We start from the raw sequence: 22,492 nt of genomic DNA, 5'->3' as shown, positions 1-22,492 counted from the left end.
GTTGATGTTTCTCACTGTGTCCAAACAAAGATGAAACAGAAAAAGCCTCAACTCCAAGTCCTGTCAGTCTAACAAACAATACTTTTCTTTCTACCCTGTACTTTTTACATTCTAGGAAAACATGCTTAACTGTCTCATTACTCCCACATTCACACAAGCCAGAAACATGTTTCCCTGCAATGCACAAATAGTAATTTAACCCACAGTGTCCCAACCTCAAAGGAATTGGGAGTCTGCCGGGTACCACCCACTGCATGTAGACCTGGGGGACCCCCCCCAAGGGGCCAAACAATGGGTATTTAATAGATGAGTGAGGTACCACTCACTTTTTGTTTAAAGATAGATGTGGCCAGGTCCCACACTGTACACCCACGTGACGCCCACTGACGCATCGCTCCCGCCACGTCACCCTCCCTCGCTGACGTCATCGGCTTTATTAATGGCGGCCGCGCTGCCCTAGAAGGTTCTGTCGCATCCCGCTCTGGATGGTGGGTGCCGGGGTAAAGAAGTGATGTCCAGCCGGCGGGCCGGGGCCGGGGCCGGGGGGGAACCGCACGTCGCCGCGCTGGTGCTGGCCCGCGGCGGCAGCAAGGGCATCCGCCTGAAGAACATCAAGCCGCTCGCCGGCCGCCCGCTCCTCGCATGGGTGCTCGGCGCTGCCACCGACTGCCGCCGCTTCCACAGGTGGGCGGGGAGGGAGAGGGAGAGGGAGGCCGAGAGATCATCTATAGTGTAAAGAATAGCCGGAGGCGCCGGAGTAACTCAGCGGGACGGGCAGCATCTCTGGAGAGAAGGGATGGAGGAGGGTGACCTTTCGGGTCGAGACCCTTCTTCAGACTGATGTCAGGGGAGGGGAAGGGCTTTGAGGAAGAGTGGCTGAGAGATCTACATTGCAAAGAATATGTGGGTTCACTGTTAAAAACCGCGAAAACGGTTAGTTTTTGCGCTATAAATAACTGTGCCAGTCGGGGTGACCGTGAGACACAGCTATCCTACTTTAGAGTTCCAAAGATGAAGAAAAATGAAGGTAAAGAGAAGAGCGCTGAAGGGAAAATAACAGCGTAAGTTGTTGGCCGTGCAGATATAAAGATAGAAATATCGCGTTTGCTCACTGCATTTCATCAAAACTAAGGCATTATTGATGTTTTGATGAAATGCAGTGAGCAAACGCGATAATTCCCGATATTTTCTATCTTTATATCTGCACGGCCAACAACTTTCGCTGTTATTTTCCCTTCAGCTCTTTCTTCTCTTTACCTTCATTTTTCTTAAACTTTGGAACTCTAAAGTAGGATAGCTGTGTCTCACGGTCACCCCGACTGGCACAGTTATTTATAGCGCAAAAACTAACCGTTTTCGCGGTTTTTAACAGGTTTGAAAGTACGCGTTTCTAGCATTAATAACATGTACTGGAAGTGACTTTTGTACCCCAGTTGGATTTTGCGGCTCCTTGCGTGAAGACCTATGACCCAGTGACCTTTTGTGAAATCACCCTATAACTTGTTCTGCTAATTGCTTGGTTCCTCTGCATGTTGCTCTCAGAGACTTTTGTTACAGGTTTATGTGACCCCCCCTGGGCCTTAATATCTATTCTATCAGCAAAGTAATTTAATTTAAGTAGATTTAGAGATGGATTGTTGCCAATAGAAATCAGGTGGTTTCTGTTGCCAACTGTCCTTCTCAAAGCACTTCTAGTGAAGGTGTGTTTAGATTGTTCATTCCTTTTGGCAATAGTTTGTATGCAGTATATGTTTTTGCATGTTCCAGAAGTAAACAACTTAAATATCTGAAATTGTGAAGGTATCTGTAATATTAAAACATGCTGAGAAAACTGATTTTACTTTGTTAAATAGCATATGGGTTTCAACTGACCACGATGAAATTGCGAAAGTAGCTGAAAAATATGGAGCTCAAGTACACCGTAGAGGTGCAGCAGCATCAAATGATTCATCAACTTCTTTGGACGCTATTATGGAATTCCTTGAAGTGCACAAAGGTACTGTAGTTGACAGTTACAATACCACAATGCAAGTTGAAAGGAATGGCACTGCAAGTGCACACCATCATCCTGGGCTGAGATGCCTTCCTGACTGTCCTTTGCAAAGACAGACAGATGATTGGCAAGGAGCAAAAGTGTGGAAATAGGTTGTTTGCTCAATTCATCCCATTCTTATTACTCCCCATCCCAACCTATCTCTTAGTTCCCCTCAGCTGAACCTTGGAATATAACAATCTATAATTGTTCATATTGGATTTACCTGTCTTTAAAAGTTTCAATACTGTTGACGGCTGTGTTCGGGTATTCCACATTCTGAGCCCATTGTTTTACTGAATTTTCTGTTGAATGGCCGTAGGTTGCATATTATGTGTGTGTTGAATTTATAGGACTGTTGTGCTACTGCAAGAAAGTATTTAATTGTTCTATCTAAATGGCGTCAAGTTGGTACTTTCTAAATGGTGTCAAGTTAGGAAAAGGGGAAGTACAACAGGATCTGGGGGTCCTTGTACATCAGTCTATGAAAGTAAGCATGCAGGTACAGCAGGCAGTGAAGAAAGCGAATGGCATGTTGGCCTTTATAACAAGAGGAATCGAATATAGGAGCAAAGAGGTCCTTCTGCAGTTGTACAGAGCCCTGGTGAGACCACACCTGGAGTATTGTGTGCAGTTTTGGTCCCCTAATTTGAGGAAGGACATTCTTGCTATTGAGGGAGTGCAGCGTAGGTTTACTAGGTTAATTCCCGGGATGGCGGGACTGTCATATGCTGAGAGAATGGAGAGGCTGGGCTTGTACACTCTGGAGTTTAGAAGGATGAGAGGGTATCTCATTGAAACGTATAAGATGGTTAAGGGCTTGGACACGCTAGAGGCAGGAAACATGTTCCCGATGTTGGGAGAGTCCAGAACCAGGGGCCACAGTTTAAGAATAAGGAGTAAGCCATTTAGAACGGAAACGAGGAAACACTTTTTCTCACAGAGAGTGGTGAGTCTGTGGAATTCTCTGGATGCTTTCAAGAGAGCTAGATAAGGCTCTTAAAAATAGCAGAGTCAGGGGATATGGGGAGAAGGCAGGAACGGGGTACTGATTGGGGATGATCAGCCATGATCACATTGAATCGAAGGGCCAAATGGTCTACTCCTGCACCTATTGTCTATTCTGTCGTTGGCATATATTACACTTAAAATCACTTACTTGGCATCTTTGATTCTTGAGATTTGGTTTGTCCACAAATGGAAATATATTTTCTCGGCATGTTTCTCTTTACACTTGGGGAGGGGGTGTTAAGGAAAGAGAGTCCTGGAAATGAGTCCCTGCTTATCCGGTCGGAGCCAAATCTGCTGCAAATTACGTCTGATATATCGTTATACATTATTTGATACTGTATAGTTCTTGAAATGAAGACCCAAAGGTCTCTTAAAAGTAATATTTTGACTTTGTACAGTGTACAATCTGACATGCCTCTAGCAAACATGTTTAGTAAATATTAGGTAACTGAAATCTCTTGTTTTATTACCTCCTTCAGTGAAAGCATGACAATGTGATGACTTTTTTTACATTCTCTCCACAACACTTTACATTCTTATCTGAAACATTTCCTTGGTGTGATTTTAATTGCAGATGTGGGCCAGAAACCAACTTCCTGTAAAGAAAGGAACTGCTTCTAACTTTATAATTGCATTGTCAGTCGGCTCCCTCTTGTGACTTCTGGTCTTTATCCTGGTTAGATGCATGATTCTTACAATAGTATTGTTCACCCAAAACCTCAATGACAACCAAATCTTACACGCCTGATTGAATGGCACTTTGCAATCATCATTCCTTCTTGCTTTTTACTAAGAATAACCATTCTTGTGTTTATTTATGACAGAGATTGATGTGATTGGTAATATACAGTGCACTTCCCCCTGTCTCAAACCATCTCACTTGATCGAAGTGATACAGATGATAAAAGAAAAGGAATTCGATTCTGTGTTTTCTGTTGTTCGACGTCATCAGTTTCGGTGGATGGAGGTAGCAGAAGGTAAACCATTTGTACATTATTTTTAACTTTGGACTAAAATCTGACCCTTGGAATTTAGCAACTTTTGATCTGTTCTAATTGATTAAATGTTAGTTATTCTTAAAATAAAGCATACGGGGAAAGTGTTAAGCTTGGTATTTAAAACTGCAGATGAGTTACCTGAACATGTATTGTCTGAAGTTTAGCTGTGTGATTGAATGTTCTGACAAACTTTGTGAAACCCTTGTTTCAACAGCACATCTTCCCCTGTTGCCTTTACCAGTGGCATCCACTGCCTTTCTCTCTCTAAGCTGCCTTGCAGCTCCCAGTACTAGCCCATACCTCGGTGTTCCTCAACATTTTATATATTCCCTCTGTGTCCCAGACTTGTGGAAACTATCACCAATCCCTTTCTACCTTAATTCTACCCTGTTTCAACCATCCTCTGCAAGCCCTGCAATGCCTTCACTTCTTGCTTTCCCCATCATTAGTCTCTTCTGTGTCCATTTTGCCTTCAATTTCTTGTCCTTGGTGCCATCTTCCTGACTTATTCCACAACTAAATCATGCATTCCCTGTGTTTTAGAAAGTTGCCTGGGAGACAGTAGTGCTGCTCAGCTGTATTTTCACATTGCCAGTGACTGGATTTGATCTTGGCTTAGAATGTTGTCTGCGCACCTTTTACCTTCTCTTTCTGTCCCATTGTGTTCGCCCCTGGAGTTCTGGCTTTCTCCCACGTCCTAAAGATGTATAACCTTGTTTGTGGAGAGGAGGGGGTAGCCCAGCTGTTGGCGGCTGTGCAGTAGCAAGCAGAAGAAGAACCGGTTACAGCGGAAATTAGTAGGAGAATGGAAACACTCTGAGAGTCACCATAGATCCGATGGGCCTAACAGCCTATGTGGTAAATTAACTATTAGAAGTACGGTGATGAGATTGTGCAGAGTTAAGGTAATGTTTATAATGATTTAGTTCATCTGGTAAAGTGCATGTGATTATATATTTGGAATCTGAATCTAAATCCTTTTTTAACCAGACCACTTACTCATTCTAAGACAGACGCATAGTCTCTTGCCCAGAGTAGGTGAATTGAGGACCAGAGGACATGGGTTTAAGGTGAAGGGGGAAAGATAGGAATCTATTAAACGCAGGTAGATGAAACTAGTGTAGCTCTGATATTTTGGGCAGTGTGGGCAAGTTGGGATGAAGTGCCTGTTTCCACGCTGTACAACAGACTATTTTCCTTTTGTTACGTTAATTCTGTTGCTTTTACCATTAAATCACTCTGTTGATGCTGTTCTGCCACCTCACATTTTACTGTACTACTTGGCTGGACTTTGTCCTTCAGTCCATCCTCCACAATCATGAGGTTATCCAAACTGTTGTCCCATGTTCCAACCTGCAACAAAGCAATAAAAGTCTTGTAAACAATATTTTCCCCTGAGATTACTTGATATGGAGGAGACTGTGTATTCTGAACATCCTGCATTAGCAAATATTTCTAACAACGTGTTAATGTAAACTACACAAAAACAAATACAAATTATTCTTTCACCTGGAACAAGTGTTGGGAGTTATAGCCAGTAGGTTTAAGTTTATTGTCATGGGTACCAAGGTTTGTTTTGTATGCTATTCAAACAGATCATATATCCTATAATAAATATAATCAAATCAAACTTTGGTCGAATGGAGTAATGTAGAAAATGCTGAGTGCTGAATAATTCTCGGCATTGTAGCGTATTAGTTTCGTAGTCAAAGTAGAGTGTCCATGGGTTAGAGGTGGATGGGAGAAGGAATGACCAGGTTGAGACCAGTCTTTGATTATTTTGACTGCTTTTTTAAGGTGTGGTGTAGATGGTATGAAGACATGTCTATGACATGGGCTGAGTTATCTCTACAAATGTGCAATTACTTGCTGTCTTGGGCAGAGCTGTTCCCACCGCACTGTAATGCAACCTGAATGAATGCTTTCCACGATATGTCTGCAGAAGAATGGAACTAAAAATGTGTGCTTTTTATGTAGGGAAATAATCTGGAATAATTGGATTGGGTTTCGGAGGTTGTGAACTCCAAGGCTGGATGAGTAGGGGAAGGTCGTGTTTTTTTGTTGCAGGTTTTGGAAATTGTGGAAGATAATGTATTAAACAAAGTTAAAGGTGGGTGGGAGATGGGATTTGGTGCAGTTCTATTAGTTTTAGAAAGAAGGGGGTAATATGCAAGAGTAGACACAAATTAAATGAACGTTCAATTGGCCTGTCCAGCTTTTAGAGAAGGAAATTCTTGGTGTAAAAAAGAAAGGAAAATAAATTGTGGAGGAGATGTTGAAACTGAGTGTGAAATAGAAGACACAAAGCTGAAGTAACTCAGCCGGTCAGCCAGCATCTCTGGAGAAAAGGAATAGGTGACGTTTTGGGTAGAGACCTTCTTCAGACTGAGGTAGACAATAATGCTGGAGAAACTCAGCGGGTGATGCAGCGTCTATGGGGCGAAGGAGTAGGTGATGTTTCAGGTCGAGACCCTTCTTCAGACTCTCAAGAAGGGTCTCAACCAGAAATGTCACCTTTTCGTTCACTCCATGGATGCTGCCTCATCTGCTGAGTTTCTCCGGCATTTTTGTCTACCTTTGGTTTTTCCAGCATAGAAACATAGAAACATAGAAATTAGGTGCAGGAGTAGGCCATTCGGCCCTTCGAGCCTGCACCGCCATTCAATATGATCATGGCTGATCATCCAACTCAGTATCCCGTACCTGCCTTCTCTCCATACCCTCTGATCCCCTTAGCCACAAGGGCCACATCTAACTCCCTCTTAAATATAGCCAATGAACTGGCCTCAACTACCCTCTGTGGCAGGGAGTTCCAGAGATTCACCACTCTCTGTGCATCTGCATCTGCAGACTGAGAGTCGGGGGAAAGGGGAACAAAAGATATAAAGATACAAGAACAAATGAATGGAAGATACAATGGTCCATTATTGGCTCTGGGGTAGGTGAAATTCAACAGGACAACAGTAAAAGTAGAATCCTTGCTTGAAAATTGGACTGCAGTCTGTGGCAAGAGTAGGAAGTGACACTTCCACCTTTGTGTAAGTAGTGGTGAGTTGTTGGAGGGGACCTGACTTTGGGCTGGTGCAAAGAATGCCCATGAGTCACTAACAGGTAGGTGAAGCAAGAATGCACATGGGTGTCTGCAGTATTTTTTGAAGTTTCAAACAATTGATTTAAATTAATTTTTAACTGTTAACAGGCCAGGTAACCCAACCTGTGAATTTAAATCCGTCTAAAAGACCGAGAAGACAAGATTGGCCAGGAGAGCTCTATGAAAATGGATCGTTCTATTTTGCTACTGCAGCATTGATTAAGTCTGGATGTCTCCAGGTATATGGCATGTATAATCCTTTATTACATTAACTCTTACCATAATGTGAGTTGTACCCCTAACTTATGGCAATTGTTATCTGCTTGGCAAGGGAATAAATTAAATTGAATTTGCAGCATCACATTGATTTCTCCTGTTAGACTGTTTAACAGTTTGAGAGCTCACTCTTAACAGCATGGTATGCCTCTGGAATAAGTGCAAACCCTGGATTAACTGGGTTTTACTGAGTTTTTCTCAATGGCAATCCCAAGGATGTTGACAGTGGAGAACTTGAGAGTTTGCTGATGACAGCACTGTGGTGGTGCCAGATACCGAGCAATGATGAGATTGAGTGCAGCAAGGCGATAGAGAACAGTGATATGGTGTCAGGACAGTAACCATTCCCTTCATGTTAGCAAGTCGAAAGAGATGATGATTTACTTCAAGAAGTGTGGAGTATATGTCTCAATCAGCATCAATGGTGTGGAAGTTGTTGAGAACTTGGTGTTAACATGTATCCTGTCTCTTTGCCTAGGGTGGTAGAGTGGCTTACTATGAGATGGCACCAGAGTACAGTGTGGATATTGATGTCGACATTGACTGGCCCATTGCTGAACAAAGAGTTAAAAGGTAAAATTCTCTTGGTGGACTGAAGTGCTTCACCTCTAAGTATTTTGTGTCTATTGTTACCAGATTTCTGTGATGTTGGGCATCAACAGAGATACTTCACTATTCTTTCAACCAGTGAATGTTTGGAATAATTTTTAAAAAATGACAGTTTAAGGTTTCTCCCTGCTTTAAAATATCGAAATTGGAGTATATTGAAATTGGTGTATAACTAGTTGGGGACCAGAGGAACGCCTTCACTTTTCTACCCAACGTGTATCCTAAAACTAAATTTGTTGGACAAGATTGATTTTGTTTGTGACATCTCAACCATGTGTAATTTGAATACCTTTATAATTGTCATTGTGCTTCCAAAATGTACATGTTTGCCACTCTATAAAGGATGCAATACAATATGAATGTTTTTTTTCCAAATTGGTATAAGAGTTACTTAATTTCTAGTAACTTTTAATATTAAGCATTGTATTTGTGGATAAAGGGAAGCCAGCTAGGACAATCCACACTTTTAATTGTTTTCCGAGATTCGAACTTTCAACTTGCACAGCACATTAGCAAGTGGAATGCTGGGTAAAAAACTTCTCCGGATAGGATTTGAAGACAAGGAGAAGCATTTGATTGTAAATCTTGGTAGAATCGCTGAACATTTCTCTGAAATTGCTTATATAATTGGAGAAGAGGCATTGATTTGATCCACAATGTCAGATTGCTTCTCACGAAAACTTCATTTTCTCACAAACTACTTTGTCACCATTTTCTCAAGGGTGATTACAGGTGGCCAGTAATTACTGGCTAAGTCAGGAAAGTCAACATTCAGAAAAATGAACTTTAGTGAAAGTTCACCATTTGGCAAAATTGGCTGAATGGAACATTCTACAACTTCATAACTGGTGGTTCACTTTGACACTTTTTACCTATATGTGCCTTAAGTACAGTAACATAAAAGAAAAGTGCTTTCGTCTTTTATATGCACAATGAACTAACATCAGTCATTCTATATGCATTCCATGAGCTCCTCCATTGTAACTAGTTTGGTTTGCCCAGTACAAATATTACATACCCCCACAAGTATCACAGTGCCCTGTGCATGTTCTCCTAATTTGCTGCCAAGCTGTTTTGTTCACTATATCTACTTTTAACATGGGGCTGTGCAAACTGGTTCTTGGAGCCACAATATCTGTGCCAAATGACTAATTAGTTATTTCCACTCTAAATTTACTCTTTGCCACCTGACCTTTTTGCACCAATGCTCATTTGTCCGTATTTAACCTTATGGACTTTAATTTGGTCTTCTCTCCTCCAGGGTTTTCTTTTTTGAATCCATCTAATTTACTTTTCCATATCTTTGTTGCATAATTCCCCTCATGTTCTTTAATTCCACTCTGATATTATTCCTTGTCGCATTACCTTGGCATTTGCTCCTCTTGCACAACACTGACCATTTTAATAGCCAGAGTAGGACCTTCTGTTACCTTGGTCTGTCTGAAGTTCCAAGTGCAGTTCCTTTCTTTCCACTTGCTCTTTTTTATTAGGTTAGTTTATTATCATGTGTACCAAGATACAGTGAAAAGCTTCTTTGTTGTGTGCTGTCCAGTCAGCAGGATGACTATATGTGATTACAATCAAACCGTCTGCAGTGTACAGACACAGACAAGATCAATTCCAGAAAAGTAAGTGTTGCTCGTCCATTGTTTTTTAAACTATTTTAGTATTTTTCATCCTTCAGTGGAGGATGTTGCTGTGATATTAGTGAAAAGGTGCTGATGTTTCAATATACCAAAAACAATGAGGACATTTTCCAGCAACGAAATTAATTAAAAAAAAAAATAATAAAAAAAAAAAAAGATTTACAAATCTGATGTCGCCTACATAGAAATAGAATAGAAAATGTAGCATCTGTGAAGAGAAGCAACTCCGGGGAAAAAAGAACAAAAACATGAATTCTAACGAAGAACCTAAAAGTTTCCTGACCTGATGAATATTTCCAGCACTTTCTTTCATTTCCAGCATCTACAGTTGTTTTGCTTTCTATTGGGCTGGTAGTCAAGTTGAGTTTATTGCCATGCACAAGTATGGTGGGGCACAGGTACAATAAATGTTGCTGCTGCATCAAGTGCCCACAGACTCTGAAAACACATAACATAAATTATGCACATATTATATTATATTCCGGACAGTAGAATGAACAATAACTTGCACGCAGGCTGGCTGGATCACAAGAGATTTATTACCCAACATTCCCTACTTGTATACAAGACCAACTCATTAGCATATAATGAATATGCATGAATACATTACACTGCTCTCCTTTTTTAAGTATTAAATCTAAGTACACAGTTATAATTTTCTTGTTATGATACTTGATTTAAACCAGTTTTCATTCAATTTTAAATGATAACACAATATATTTATTTTACATATTTACACATTTTCATTCTACCTAGACAGTGAGTTACTTAACTTAAAAACCTAATCTGACTACTGGTTTACGGATCCTGCCTGATCGTCTAACAGTAACAGGTGTAACAGGTTTAGGTGTTGACTCAACTGTAGACTTGTTTGGCTCTGTTTTAGTACCCTGACTTTGACCAGAGGAATCTGTTTCTTTGTCTGTACTAACTGAACTTTGTGTTTCAATCACAGTTGGCTCTTCCAACTCACTTTCTGATAAAGACTCGGGGATTAGGACTTCATGTTCAGTTTTTGGTTCACCTTTGGCTGGAATCATTTGATCAACATGAACACTTTTGATCCTATCTCCAACTTCAACTAAGTATCTTTTTGTTCCACACACTTCCACTATTTTCCCAACATCCCATTTGTCTCTACTGGACTTGTTGGGAGGACTGAGAACACTAACCTGCTCATCTGGCTTGAAGTACCTCTCCTTTTTGTGGGAGTCGAAGTGACGTTTTTGACTTAATTGTTTTTGTTCAACTCGCAAAGCCAAATTGGGTTGCACTAGACTTAGGCGTATTCTTAGCCTTCTCTTCATCTACAGTTCTGCAGGTGAGTAACCTGGTGTTGTGTGTGGTGTGGTTCTGTACTTCAGCAAGAAACTAGCCAATCGATGTTTCATGCTGAGCTTTGAACTACCCTGCAAAACCTGTTTCTTGAGAGCGTCTTTGACAACTCTAACAGACCTTTCCGCCGCCCCGTTAGAGGCTGGATGGTATGGGGGAACAAGTGTGTGTTTTACACCATTCCGCTACATGAACTCTTTGAACAGTTCTGAACGAAACTGAGGCCCGTTGTCAGAAACGTTCTTCCAGTAAACCATGGTATGCAAAAATTGATCTCAACTCATCTATGGTACGCTCAGTAGTAGTGCTTGACCCCATATGTTTAACCTCGATCCATTTGGAATGACTATCTACCAGTACCAGAAAGTGATCATTACCCTTTTCGCAAAAATCTACATGAACTCTCTGAAAAGGTCTACTTGGCCATGACCAGGGTTGCAGTGGTGTTTTTGGTGGTTTACTCCGGCAATTTTGGCAGACGCTACATTTGCTCACCAGTGACTCGATGTCACTGTCAATACCAGGCCAATACACAAAACTTCTGGCAATTGATTTCATGCTTACTATGCCAGGATGTTCGGCATGAAGTTCGTTCATAATTTTGTTTCTCAAAGACTCTGGTACAACCACTCTGTAACCCCATTTAACGCATCCCTGCTCACATGATAATTCATGGCATCGATTATGGAAAGGCTTCAGCTCTGAGTTCAGAACTGAGTTCAATCCACTATCAATTTCAGTCCAACCATTCAATGTCTGTTCATAAACCCACTTCAGCACATTGTCTTTCTTTGTTTCTGCTGCAATTTCTGTTGCAGTCACTGGAAAGTCTTCATCTACCACTTGCATTGTGTAGATTGAGTTCTCGCTTCCCACGTCAGAGTTCTCATGGGGCAACCGGGACAACGCATCTGCAACTGCGTTGCACTTGGAGCTCCTGTACTCCACCTTGTAGTCATACTGGGACAGCAAAATTGCCCAGCGCTGCATCCTTGATGCCGCCATGGAAGGTATAGCTGACTTGGGACCCAGTATCACTAATAGTGGCTTGTGATCAGTTACTAGGGTGAATGGTCTGCCGAGAAGAAACTGATGGAATTTCTTGATTCCGAACACGATGCTGAGTGCTTCCTTTTCTATCTGCGCATAGTTGCGTTCACTCGATGACGGGGTGCGGGATGCAAAAGCAATAGGCTTTTCCTGTCCGTCATTCATTACGTGGGAGATCACTGCACCTACACCATAACTTGAAGCATCACAAGCAAGTTTCATCTCACGTGTCGTATCATAATGAAAAAGAAGTTTGTCACTTGTCAAGTTTTCCTTGCAGATGTCAAATGCACGTTGCTGTTCCTTTCCCCGTGTCCATTTCACGTCTTTTTGTAGCAGATGATGTAGTGGCTTTAGCACAGTTGCTAAATCTGGAAGGAATCGTGCATAGAACTGCACCATCCCAAGGAATGATCGTAGCTCTGACACATTGTTGGGTTTTGGAGCATTCACAATTGCTTCAACTTTCGCTTTCACTGGGCGAAGTCCGTTGGCGTCTACCTTGAGTCCAAGGTAGACCACCTCTGACTGTGCAAATGCACATTTACTTTGACGCAGTTTGACATTGTGGCAGTTCAGTCTTATGAGAACTTGCTCTAGGATTTCCAGATGTTCTACCATGCCTTCCGTGAATATCAATAGGTCATCCTGGTTGCACACACAGTGCGGAATGCCTTGTAATATTTGATCCATGACAGACTGAAAAAAATTTGGGGGATGATTTCACACCCTAGGGCAGCTTTGTATATGAATACAAGCCCTTATGTGTGTTGATAGTCAAGTACTGCTGACTTTCCTTGTCAACATTGAGTTGGGCGTTAGCGTGAGACAAATCCAGTTTAGTGAAGACTCTTGCTCCGCTAAGTTCTGCGTATAGATCTTGTGAGGTTGGTAACGGATATTGTTCGTCATCAATGGCTTGGTTGATTGTGACTTTGTAATCACCACATAGTCGAACAGTTTTATCAGCCTTGGGTACGGCCACAATTGGCGTTGCCCAGTTACTCTGGTCTGTCTTCACAAGTACTCCATTACACTCTAATCTGTCAAGTTCTACCTCCACTTGTTGCTTTAGTGCATATGGTACAGGTCTTGGTCGACAATACGCAGGCCTCACATCTTGCTTAAGTCGAATGTGTGCAGAGTACCCTGTTATTCCCGTGTCACTGTCAGCAAAAATGTTTGCATGTTTGCTTATGACTTTTCCAAGACGTGATTTGGACAAATTGACGCTGAAAATGTTCTTCCAGTCTAATTCTATTCTACTCGGCCAATCCTTTCCAAGGAGGGTTGGTTTATTTCTGTAGCTGGCCACTATGATGGGCAGTGTTACTGACTGACCATTATGCTGAACTTTACAGTTCATTTGTCCACAAGTCTCCAAAACTTCGCCCGAGTAGGTTCTCAGCTTGACCTTACTCTCAAACAATGGTATCTCTGGGAACTTTGTTTCGTACAGGTCTTTGCTCATGACCGAACAATCTGCTGCAGTGTCAATACACATATCGATTAACTGTTTATTAATCAATAGTTTAGTTCGAAAGTCCTTGCCTTGGCTGGTTGTAGGCTTATCGATGTTGGTTGCATAAATGGTGTACAACCCAAGTTCATTTCCATCTGGGTTCACCTCCAAGTTGTGAACTCCTCTTCAATGTTGTTGCTTGATTCCCGCAGATTGTTGGTTTCCTGTTTTATGCTTGGCCCGACGTGCTGAGGCGATATGGCCTTTCTTCTGGCAGTTATAGCACTTGGCCATTTTGAACTGACAAAATTGGGAAGAGTGATTACCGTTGCAACAATACAACTGACTAAACTTGGCTCCCCGCCATACTTTGGTTTTGGTTAAGCGCCTCTTGGTTTGGCCATAGGCACTGTCTTGTGACTGTAAACGGCCACTGCAGTCCGTGGTGGACGAAACACGCGAGCATTCTTTGATGCCATCTCTATTGTGGTAGCAATCTTGCATGCTTTCTCGAATGTGAGATCTGGAGTGTTCATCAGTTTGGACTGAATTCGTTCATCCACTAGACCACAAACATCTGTCTCGTAGTGCTCGTCCAAGAAATGTTCCAAAGTTACAGTGTAAACTTAAGTTTTTCAAGGCAACAATGTACTCATTGATTGTCTCATTCTGCTTCTGGTTTCTAGTGCCAAATTTACAGCTTTCTGCAATTTCCAGAGGCTTTGGGTTGAAGTGCTCCTCCAACCTATTTATAATGTCATTGAATGGCACGTCTTTTGCCTTTAAGGGTGCAAGGAGATTCACGAGTGCCGTACACTTCAGGACCGATCTCCGTGAGCTGAATTGCTTTCATGCTTTCGCAAAGAGCCTTATTAGTTTCAGCCACTATTTCTCCTTCACCACTAATCTCTAATATATTGTTTGCTGTGAAAAACATGTTTGCTCTCTCCATATAGGAGCTGAATGGCTCTCTACTCTTGTCAAAAGTTCCAAGGTTCCCAATGTAGCCTGTGGACGCTGCCATCGTGTAGTTCTCTTTTTTTTTTTTAATTAAATAAAAGGTCAGTTCAAAACCCCAAATTCCTGTCTGTTCTGGTGTAACAATTCACCTAAAACTTAGCTGTACAAAGACTATTCGTTCAGCTTGAGGAATTCGACAAAGAAAACTCAGTCAATAATCTTGTACACTCCCAAGGACGACATCTTGCCACGTAGACACAACATAGAGATAGCCTGACAAACTCTTGCCAATTTATCCAGCTGCTGTTTTACTACAGCCCCCTGCCTAGAAGGATCTGCAGGCCTCTCGTGTCCAGCTCGCAAGCAACTGCGACACAACTCCGTATTGACTGTTTAAACTGTTAAACAATCCTGCGTGTTGTAAAACAGTCCTGCACTGTATTTAAAGGATGAGTTCAGAAACTCTATCCCATCCTCGTCGCCAATTTTGTTATATTCCGGACAGTAGAATGAACAATAACTTACACGCAGGCTGGCTGGATCACAAGAGAGATTTATTACCCAACATTCCCTACTTATATACAAGACCAACTCATTAGCATATAATGAATATGCATGAATACATTACACCTAATACAAATTCTGCTTGAGTTTTACAGGGAATTAGTAAAACAAGTCAATTGTGTTGCAGCAGGTGGTCTGTAGTATTCTGTTGCCAAGATAGGATTAGATTTGTGCAGATCAGTACATATACCTGATGGTTGTCCGGAAGTAGCTGTTCCTGAACCTTTATTCCACTTGTGGAACGTCATAACTTTCTGCAGCTCCTAGCATGTAATGTGCTTATAATACTTTTACTCTAAGGAGGTGAGGTTGAGCCTCTTCTAAAGAAGGAAATTCATTATTTTTGCTCTGAAGAAATGAATTGACCAGGCCTGAAATGAGATGAATCTGTTTTAATTTGGGGAGAAGCACACTTTTATTAGTGGTAAAGTTTCAAGCAAACAATATCATTCTGTTAATAATTTGTATTTAATATTGCTACTTGCTATTTATTGTAAAGCCGACCATTGTTTCGAGAAACCAGGAATTGCAGTTGCTGGTTTACACAAGAACACAAAGCTGGATTTACTCAGCGGGTCAAGCGGCATCTCTGGTGAATCTGAATAGGTTATGTTTTGGGTTGGGGCTCTTTAACTGTTTCTTTTATCTGGATAGGTATGGTTATTTTGGCAAAATGAACAAAATAAGCCTTCTGGTTTGTTCCCGGGACTTGCAGATAGAACGTGAATGCAAAGATCGAAGCTACACATTGTCAGATATGCCAGAAATAAAAAAAATGAAGGACAGCAGCATTCGGGTAAGTATATTTTGGTTTATTTATTGCATCTACAAAATCCACCGCAATACCTCGGCAGTAATTCAGTTCCTCCTTTAGAAAGTGTTGCCGCATCTCAAATTCATCCATAGCATCTTCAAAGCTCGTAACACGAACAGCATTTGACTTGTTAGTAGGTTGTCGCCAGGTGACGTAGGTGTGGCCATAGGTGGACGTCCTAATGGACAACCTACTACCTTGTCGGTAATTTGACGTCGACTAGGTGGTAGGTTGTCATAGACATTGTTGTAGGGTGGGGTCCAGTCGCTGGTTTTTCAGCGACCTGCTACAACTATAAAATCACTTAAGTGGGACAGGCCCTTAATTCTCCAGCCTTGGTAAAATCTCATGAACCCTTTTTAATGTAATCACATACTCTCTGCGAGATGATGATGGGTGCTCAAGATACATCACAGCTATGATCTAACCTGTGTTTTCTGCAATGTTAGCATGCTGCTCTTGAATCTCATTAGCTGCTTTCATATTATATTCCTGTTTTATAAATGTTTGCACAAATAAAGTCTCTCCCATCTCCCCAATATTATTCTTCTGAAGAAGGGTCCTGAACTGAAATGTCACCTATCCTTGTCTCCCAGAGATGCTGTCTGATCCGTTGAGTTACTCCAGCACTTTGATTCTTTTGTCAACCAGCTTCTGCAGTTCCTTGTGTCTACATGCAAAAGTGATATCACCAACCCACTTGACTGAAGGCAGTGGGAATCAAAGGAAAAACACTTTAGTGATTGGAATCGCACATTGGTAGTTTGGGCAATGGTTGTTAATCCCAGCCCCAGGACCTGACCAATCGAGTTAATCAGGGCAGTGTCCCAGACTCAGCCACCTTCAGCTGCTCCATTGTGAAATTGTGATTAGAGGTGTCTGGATCGAGCAGTTGTAACCTTTATTGAGTTGTTAATGAGAGCCTATAATATAGATAAAATAGTGTTGGAACAGAGGGAAGGGCTACTTTTTCTATATATATTTAAGGCACTGAAATATTAATGACAGGTGAAATATCCATGTCAATTTGTACAATGAAGGTGAAGGAGTGTGGGTAAATGTGATTGTCTTCCATTGCTGACATTGGCAACTTCCCCCTGTGTTAACTGTTGTGTGGTCTACAGGTCTTTTGCCCCATTTGTCAGCTTCCAACCCTCTGCAGATTCAGGGGATCATCAGTTCAGAGGCCCAGTCAGTTTGATTGCTTTGGCTAGAATTGGGGAGCAGAGGATTAAAATGCAAGGAAATTAACCCTGTTTAAAATGTAAAATTCTGCTGACAGAAAAACAAACAGATGGACTACTATGTATATCAAGCTGCTGGTGGTTCAAAAATGCAGCATAAAAATAGTCTCTTTAGTCCATGGTGACCATCAAGCAACCATCTACATTTTATTTCCCCACATTTCCATTCATTCCACCCTCTGCCCCCAAGATTTAATCACTCGCCTACCTACTGGGTGAAATGTACCTAGTTTAATAACATATGCATTTCATGTAGTTTGCTCTGTGGATTGCAGGTAAAATTAATTGGAGGCTCTGATAAACAATGGGACAAAGAGCCGAAGAAAGAAACTGTGGAGAAATTGATGAAGGATATGAGCATCAGTTGGGAGAATGTGGCTTACTTTGGTGAGTGTTTCCATCATAAAACTTGCACAACTGTTGCATGGATTAATCTGTTACTAAACATTAAAAAATAGGAGCAAGAGCTGCCCACTAGTTTCCTTGAGACTTCTCTGCCTTTCAACGCAATCATAGCTGATGCTCTGTCTCAGCCATATTCTTGTTCTTTCCCTGTAACCCTTTGATGCCTTTTGTCTGGAAATCTTTCTTCCTTTGTAAATGTCTTCTGTGGCAGGGAATTCCACAGCTTCAGCCTGGGTGAGGAATTTCTGCTCTATGCTCCTTGCCCAGGTTTTTTAGTCTGTTACCTCCCACTCCTGTATCACTCATCTTGGGAGCAAAAGCATTCTTGTTGTAGCTCTAGCTCTGTCAGAATTTTATAGGTTTTATTGGGCTTTTCTCACAAATCCCCAGATGTGGTCTCACCAATGCGCTGTTTAGTTCAAGAAAAACATTCTTGCTCCTCTGCTCAAAATCAATTGCAGTGAAGGCCAACCTGTCATTTGTTTGTTAACTGCTTGGTGCACCTGCCTATTTGCTTTCAATTAATGGTGTCAACAAGAGCACCTTGGTCCACCCCTTTTCCCAGTCTCTCAGCATTAACTAACGCGTCACTTTTCTGTTTTTCCTACCAAATACACCGCCCTCATTAGTTTACACCTAGCAATTTTAACCAGTTGCATCATCCAAAAAAAAAATCCAGTTGGTTTGACGTACATGGTAAAACTGCCTAAGTTGTGAGCCTTGACCAATTGGAAAAGGTGGAGCAATATTAGATGCCCCATCTAAGCTAGTCCCATTTACCCATATTTGGTCTATATCCCTCTAAACATTTTCTATCCAAGTACCTGTCCACATGTTTTTCAAATGCTACCTCTGTACCCTTTTCAACCACTTCCTATGGCAGCTCGTTCCACATATCCATCACTCTTTGGAAAAAGTTGCCCCTCTGGTCCCTATTAAATCTTTATGTCCTTGGGTTCTTGATTTCCCCATACACTGTGTAAAAGACTCTCCCTATCTATTCCCTCATGATTTTATACATTATTCTGTAAGGTCATCCTTCAGCTCCTCTAGCTCCAAGGAATAACAACCTAGCCTGCCCAACCACCCATCAGGCCCTGGAGACTTGACAACATCCTCGTAAAGTATATCCTATCAATTCCCATCATGATTTTTTATGCTATTGATGGTTTCAAGAAGCTCCTCAGGTTCATTACACCGAGGGGTAATGAAGTTGAACAATCTGCTGCAGGTACTGGGTGAAGTGAATGGCACAGCTAGCTGTATTTAAGGGGAGGCTGATAAAGGATATGTGAGCGGAGATCCAATGTAGATGAGGAAAGGTGGGGGAGGGCTTGAGTGGAGCACAAATATCAGCATGGACTGGGTGGGCTGAATGGCCAATGTCTGTAAGCTGGGTCAATGCAGATGCGCCCTGGCACCCTGCAAGTGGGATAAAAGTGGATTTGTGCCAGTGAAACTTCAGTAGGCATTCCTTCCTCCACCTCAGAGAAATTATATGTAATGGGGATGAGGTGTCTGTTGGCGGAATTCTCCCACTTGAGAATCATAGTTAGGAAGAGGCACTGTGGTGCAGCAGTAGAGTTGCTGCCTTACAGCGCCAGAGATCTGGGTTCAATCCTGACTACAGGTGTTATCTGTATGCAGTTTGTACATCCCATGATCGCGTGAGTTTTCTCAGAGTACTCCTGTTTCCTCCCACACCAAAGACGTACAGGTTTGTAGGATAATTGGCTTTGGTAAAGATTGTAAATTGTCCCTGGTGTGTTAGATAGTGTTGGTGTTTGGTGATCACTGGTCAGCGCAGACCAGGTGGGCCGAAGGACCTGTTTCCACACTATCTATAAAGTAAACTAAAGAGGAAACAATGCTCTGGCACAAAGGAGACGATGGGGTTAAATTGTTCCGTTCAGGCATCAATAGTTGTTCATACAAACATGCCAACATTGAAACATCTTTTTGTCTCCCACAAAAGGAAATGATGAGTCTGATCTGGAGTGCCTGAAGAAGGCTTATGTTGGAGGTGCCTCGGGTGACACAGCCTCTCGTGTTTGCGATGCAGCAGACTTCATCTGCACCAGCAGAGGTCGAATCGGTAACGTGGAAGAGTTTGTTGACCACGTGACCCTGCTGACGGAAAAATACAGAGCTGAGAACCCAGGAGACGACAATACGTTGGAAGGCATGAACAATAAGAAGCATACGCATGAAAGCACAAGCCCATCCAATGGTACCTGTATAACAGTCAAAAAAATCAAATCGTGAACCAGCTGAGAGAAGAGAGCAAGGAATGGGTTACCGATGGAAAATAGCATTGTGTACAATCCATTGCCTGACATGGTGAACACTCAGCAAAAAAGCCTGATTGCTAATTTCATAGTCAAGTACTAAATCTAGCGGTTTCTGACAAATCTAATTCAAATTATATTTTATGTTGTAAGTGTATGTCCTGTTCCCATTTCTCTTTCCTTCCCCACTCACTGATTACGCCCAAATTTTCATTGGGGAAGTTAGATATTTAGAATTGTGAAAATCCAGGACCCTCAGATAGTGCTGTTAACCATTTGGTGGGTTGGGGTCAGTCTGAGACCGTCTGAGCTCTAGAACAGAAACTAGCTGCTGAACCCAAGGGAGAATAGAGTTGTGTACAGTGGGAGGGTCTGTTTACCATTTTAATGGCGTTAAATGGGCCAATGTAAAGTAGACCTCGCACACACTGGGAGCCGTGCAGTGCAGTTGGAATTGCTGTTTTGCAGTATCTGGTTTCAGCCCTGATCTTGGATGCTGCTTGTTTGCAGTTTAGACCTTTTCTGTGACTGTGAAGGATTCCCCTGGGTGCTCCAGTTTTCTCCCACAACAAAGATGTGCTGAAACAAAATGGAACTGCAGATGCTGATTTATACCAAAGATGGGCATCTCTGAAGAAAATGGATAGATGGCTGTGTTGGGACCTTTCTTCAGACTGATTGTAGGGAGGAGGGGTGTAGAACTGGAAGTAAGAAAAGAGCATGACAAATCGGGGCTGGCAACAGATGACCTCTGGCAAAGTGGTTCCTTGATGGGCCAAATCTTGGCTAGGGACAGTGAGATCCCAAGAGGGATACATCATTGTGAATATCGTACCAATATGAAAGTGAAATGAGGTGCTGTTCCTCCAACTTGTGTGTGGCATCACTCTGGCAATGGAGGGAGGCCCAGGACAAAGATCAGTATGGAGAAGGGGAGATAATGATTAGCAACCAGGAGATCCCAATGTCCTTGACAGACCGAGAGTAAATGTTCAGCAAGACAGTCGCGGAGTGTATGCTTGGTTTTGTACCGGAACCCACAGACCTACTGGAACACCGGATGCAGTACAGCCCCATCAAAATAATCAGTCCAAGATCCCGAACAAAAATGTCACCTATCCATCATCTCCGTAGATGCTGCTTGACCCACTGAATGGGGAGATTAATAAGTAACAAAATATAAAGAGGGTATAAGATGTATCTGGGAGTTAGCATCGACATAATGGGTTGGATGGGCTCCCTGTTGTAATGAGTTCAATCAGTTATTGTGCTACTGACGTGTGAAGCTGCCCTATGTTTAAAACAAAATTCTGAAGTATACTAAAATTCAAACATATGTGGTGGGTTTTGCATTTTTAAATATTACAATACATGCTTCTACACTACAAGCCTAAATTACATTATTATAATTGACCCAAGAGTGGTAGAATCTAGGGGTGGATGGGCATATGGGAGAATTTAAAGTAGCTGCTTGATGTTTGGCATGGACTTGATAGTCTGAAGGACTTGTTTCTGAGCTCTGGCATGTTAATAAAAACATGTTCTGAGTGCTCTTCATCACCTCTGCTTTTTCTTTGATTTAAGCAGTCTCTTGTGCAGGAATTATTTGTGAGTGACTATTAGACATGCACATTGTATGCACCGAATGACTGCTGTACAGTGATGACTCGATACTGGGGCAATAGGAACATAGCAAATAGGTGTAGGAGGAGGCCATTGAGCCCTTTGAGCCAGCACCGCCATTCATTGTGATCGTGGCTGATTGTCCCCTATCAATAACCCATGCCTGCCTTCTCCCCATATTCCTTGACTCCACTAGCCCCTAGAGCTCTATCTAACTCTCTCTTAAATCCATCCAGTGATTTGGCCTCCACTGCCCTCTGTGGCAGGGAATTCCATAAATTCACAAATCTCGGGGTGAAAAAGTTTTTCCTCTCAGTCTTAAATGACCTCCCCTTTATTCTAAGACGGTAGCCCCTGGTTCTGGACTCTCCCAACATTGGGAACATTTTTCCTGCATCTAGCTTGTCCAGTCCTTTTATAATTTTATATGTTTCTATAAGATCTCCCCTCATCCTTCTAAATGTATGGTGAACATTTGAAATGAAGTGCAAATAGAATGTGTAGGAAAGAACTGCAGATGCTGATTTACCCCGACGATAGACACAATGCTGGAGTAACTGCACAACAGGCAGCATCTCGGGATGGAAGGAATGGGTGATGTTTCGAGACCCTTCTATCCAGAGATGCTGCCTGTCCCGCTGAGTTATTCCAGCATTTTGTGTCTATCTTCGGTGTAAATAGAATTTGTTTCAAATACTTGAATTCCCACACTCTGGTCCCTTCCTTTACTTCATTGCTCTCCCCTTCCCAATATTTATAATGAATAGTAACCCTCTGGATCCCAGCTCCACCCTGTCAAAATTTCCTCTGCTATGTCAGTACAGATGATATGTTGGTTCATTTAGCAATGATGCCCTCTATTGGTCATGCCTATCTAAATCTGCAACATTCAGTTGCTATTTCCCTATCCAGCTCTCCTGCATCTCTTGAACCACTTAGAATTGACTCCTACCTTTTTCAAGTTTATCCAGCACACCTCCATTAGTTCATGCTTTTCTTGGTCCATATTGAGCCTTGTATTCCATTTGCTGATAACTTTCTGCTCAAATGACCATTCCTTATGGAATGGGCCACACAGCCCTTA

General features: G+C 42.0%; 1 protein-coding gene across 1 annotated transcript; it reads left to right on the top strand.

Annotated features, from left to right (window-relative positions):
* The first annotated feature begins 431 nt into the window (after positions 1 to 431).
* cmas (cytidine monophosphate N-acetylneuraminic acid synthetase) lies at positions 432 to 21,342 on the top strand. Its single transcript, XM_033039472.1, has 8 exons — positions 432 to 684; positions 1,854 to 1,996; positions 3,868 to 4,020; positions 7,241 to 7,371; positions 7,887 to 7,981; positions 15,689 to 15,830; positions 17,368 to 17,479; positions 19,473 to 21,342. Exons 1-8 carry the CDS (start codon positions 512 to 514, stop codon positions 19,760 to 19,762), a joined length of 1,239 nt encoding a protein of 412 aa, XP_032895363.1. The 5' UTR covers positions 432 to 511; the 3' UTR covers positions 19,763 to 21,342.
* Positions 21,343 to 22,492: the final 1,150 nt, after the last annotated feature.

This window comes from Amblyraja radiata, chromosome 21 (genome assembly GCF_010909765.2).
Source record: "Amblyraja radiata isolate CabotCenter1 chromosome 21, sAmbRad1.1.pri, whole genome shotgun sequence".
NCBI lineage: Eukaryota > Metazoa > Chordata > Chondrichthyes > Rajiformes > Rajidae > Amblyraja > Amblyraja radiata.
This window is presented reverse-complemented; position numbering and strand designations above follow the sequence as displayed.

What these genes read in the sequence shown, in the direction of transcription:
- cmas (XM_033039472.1), top strand. Translation starts at nt 512, where the DNA reads ATGTCCAGCCGGCGGGCCGGGGCCGGGGCCGGGGGGGAACCGCACGTC. An exon ending in ATTCCTTGAAGTGCACAAAG is followed by an intron (nt 1,997 to 3,867) that starts GTACTGTAGTTG and finishes TATTTATGACAG; the next exon opens with AGATTGATGTGATTGGTAAT. An exon ending in GCTGAACAAAGAGTTAAAAG is followed by an intron (nt 7,982 to 15,688) that starts GTAAAATTCTCT and finishes TTATCTGGATAG; the next exon opens with GTATGGTTATTTTGGCAAAA.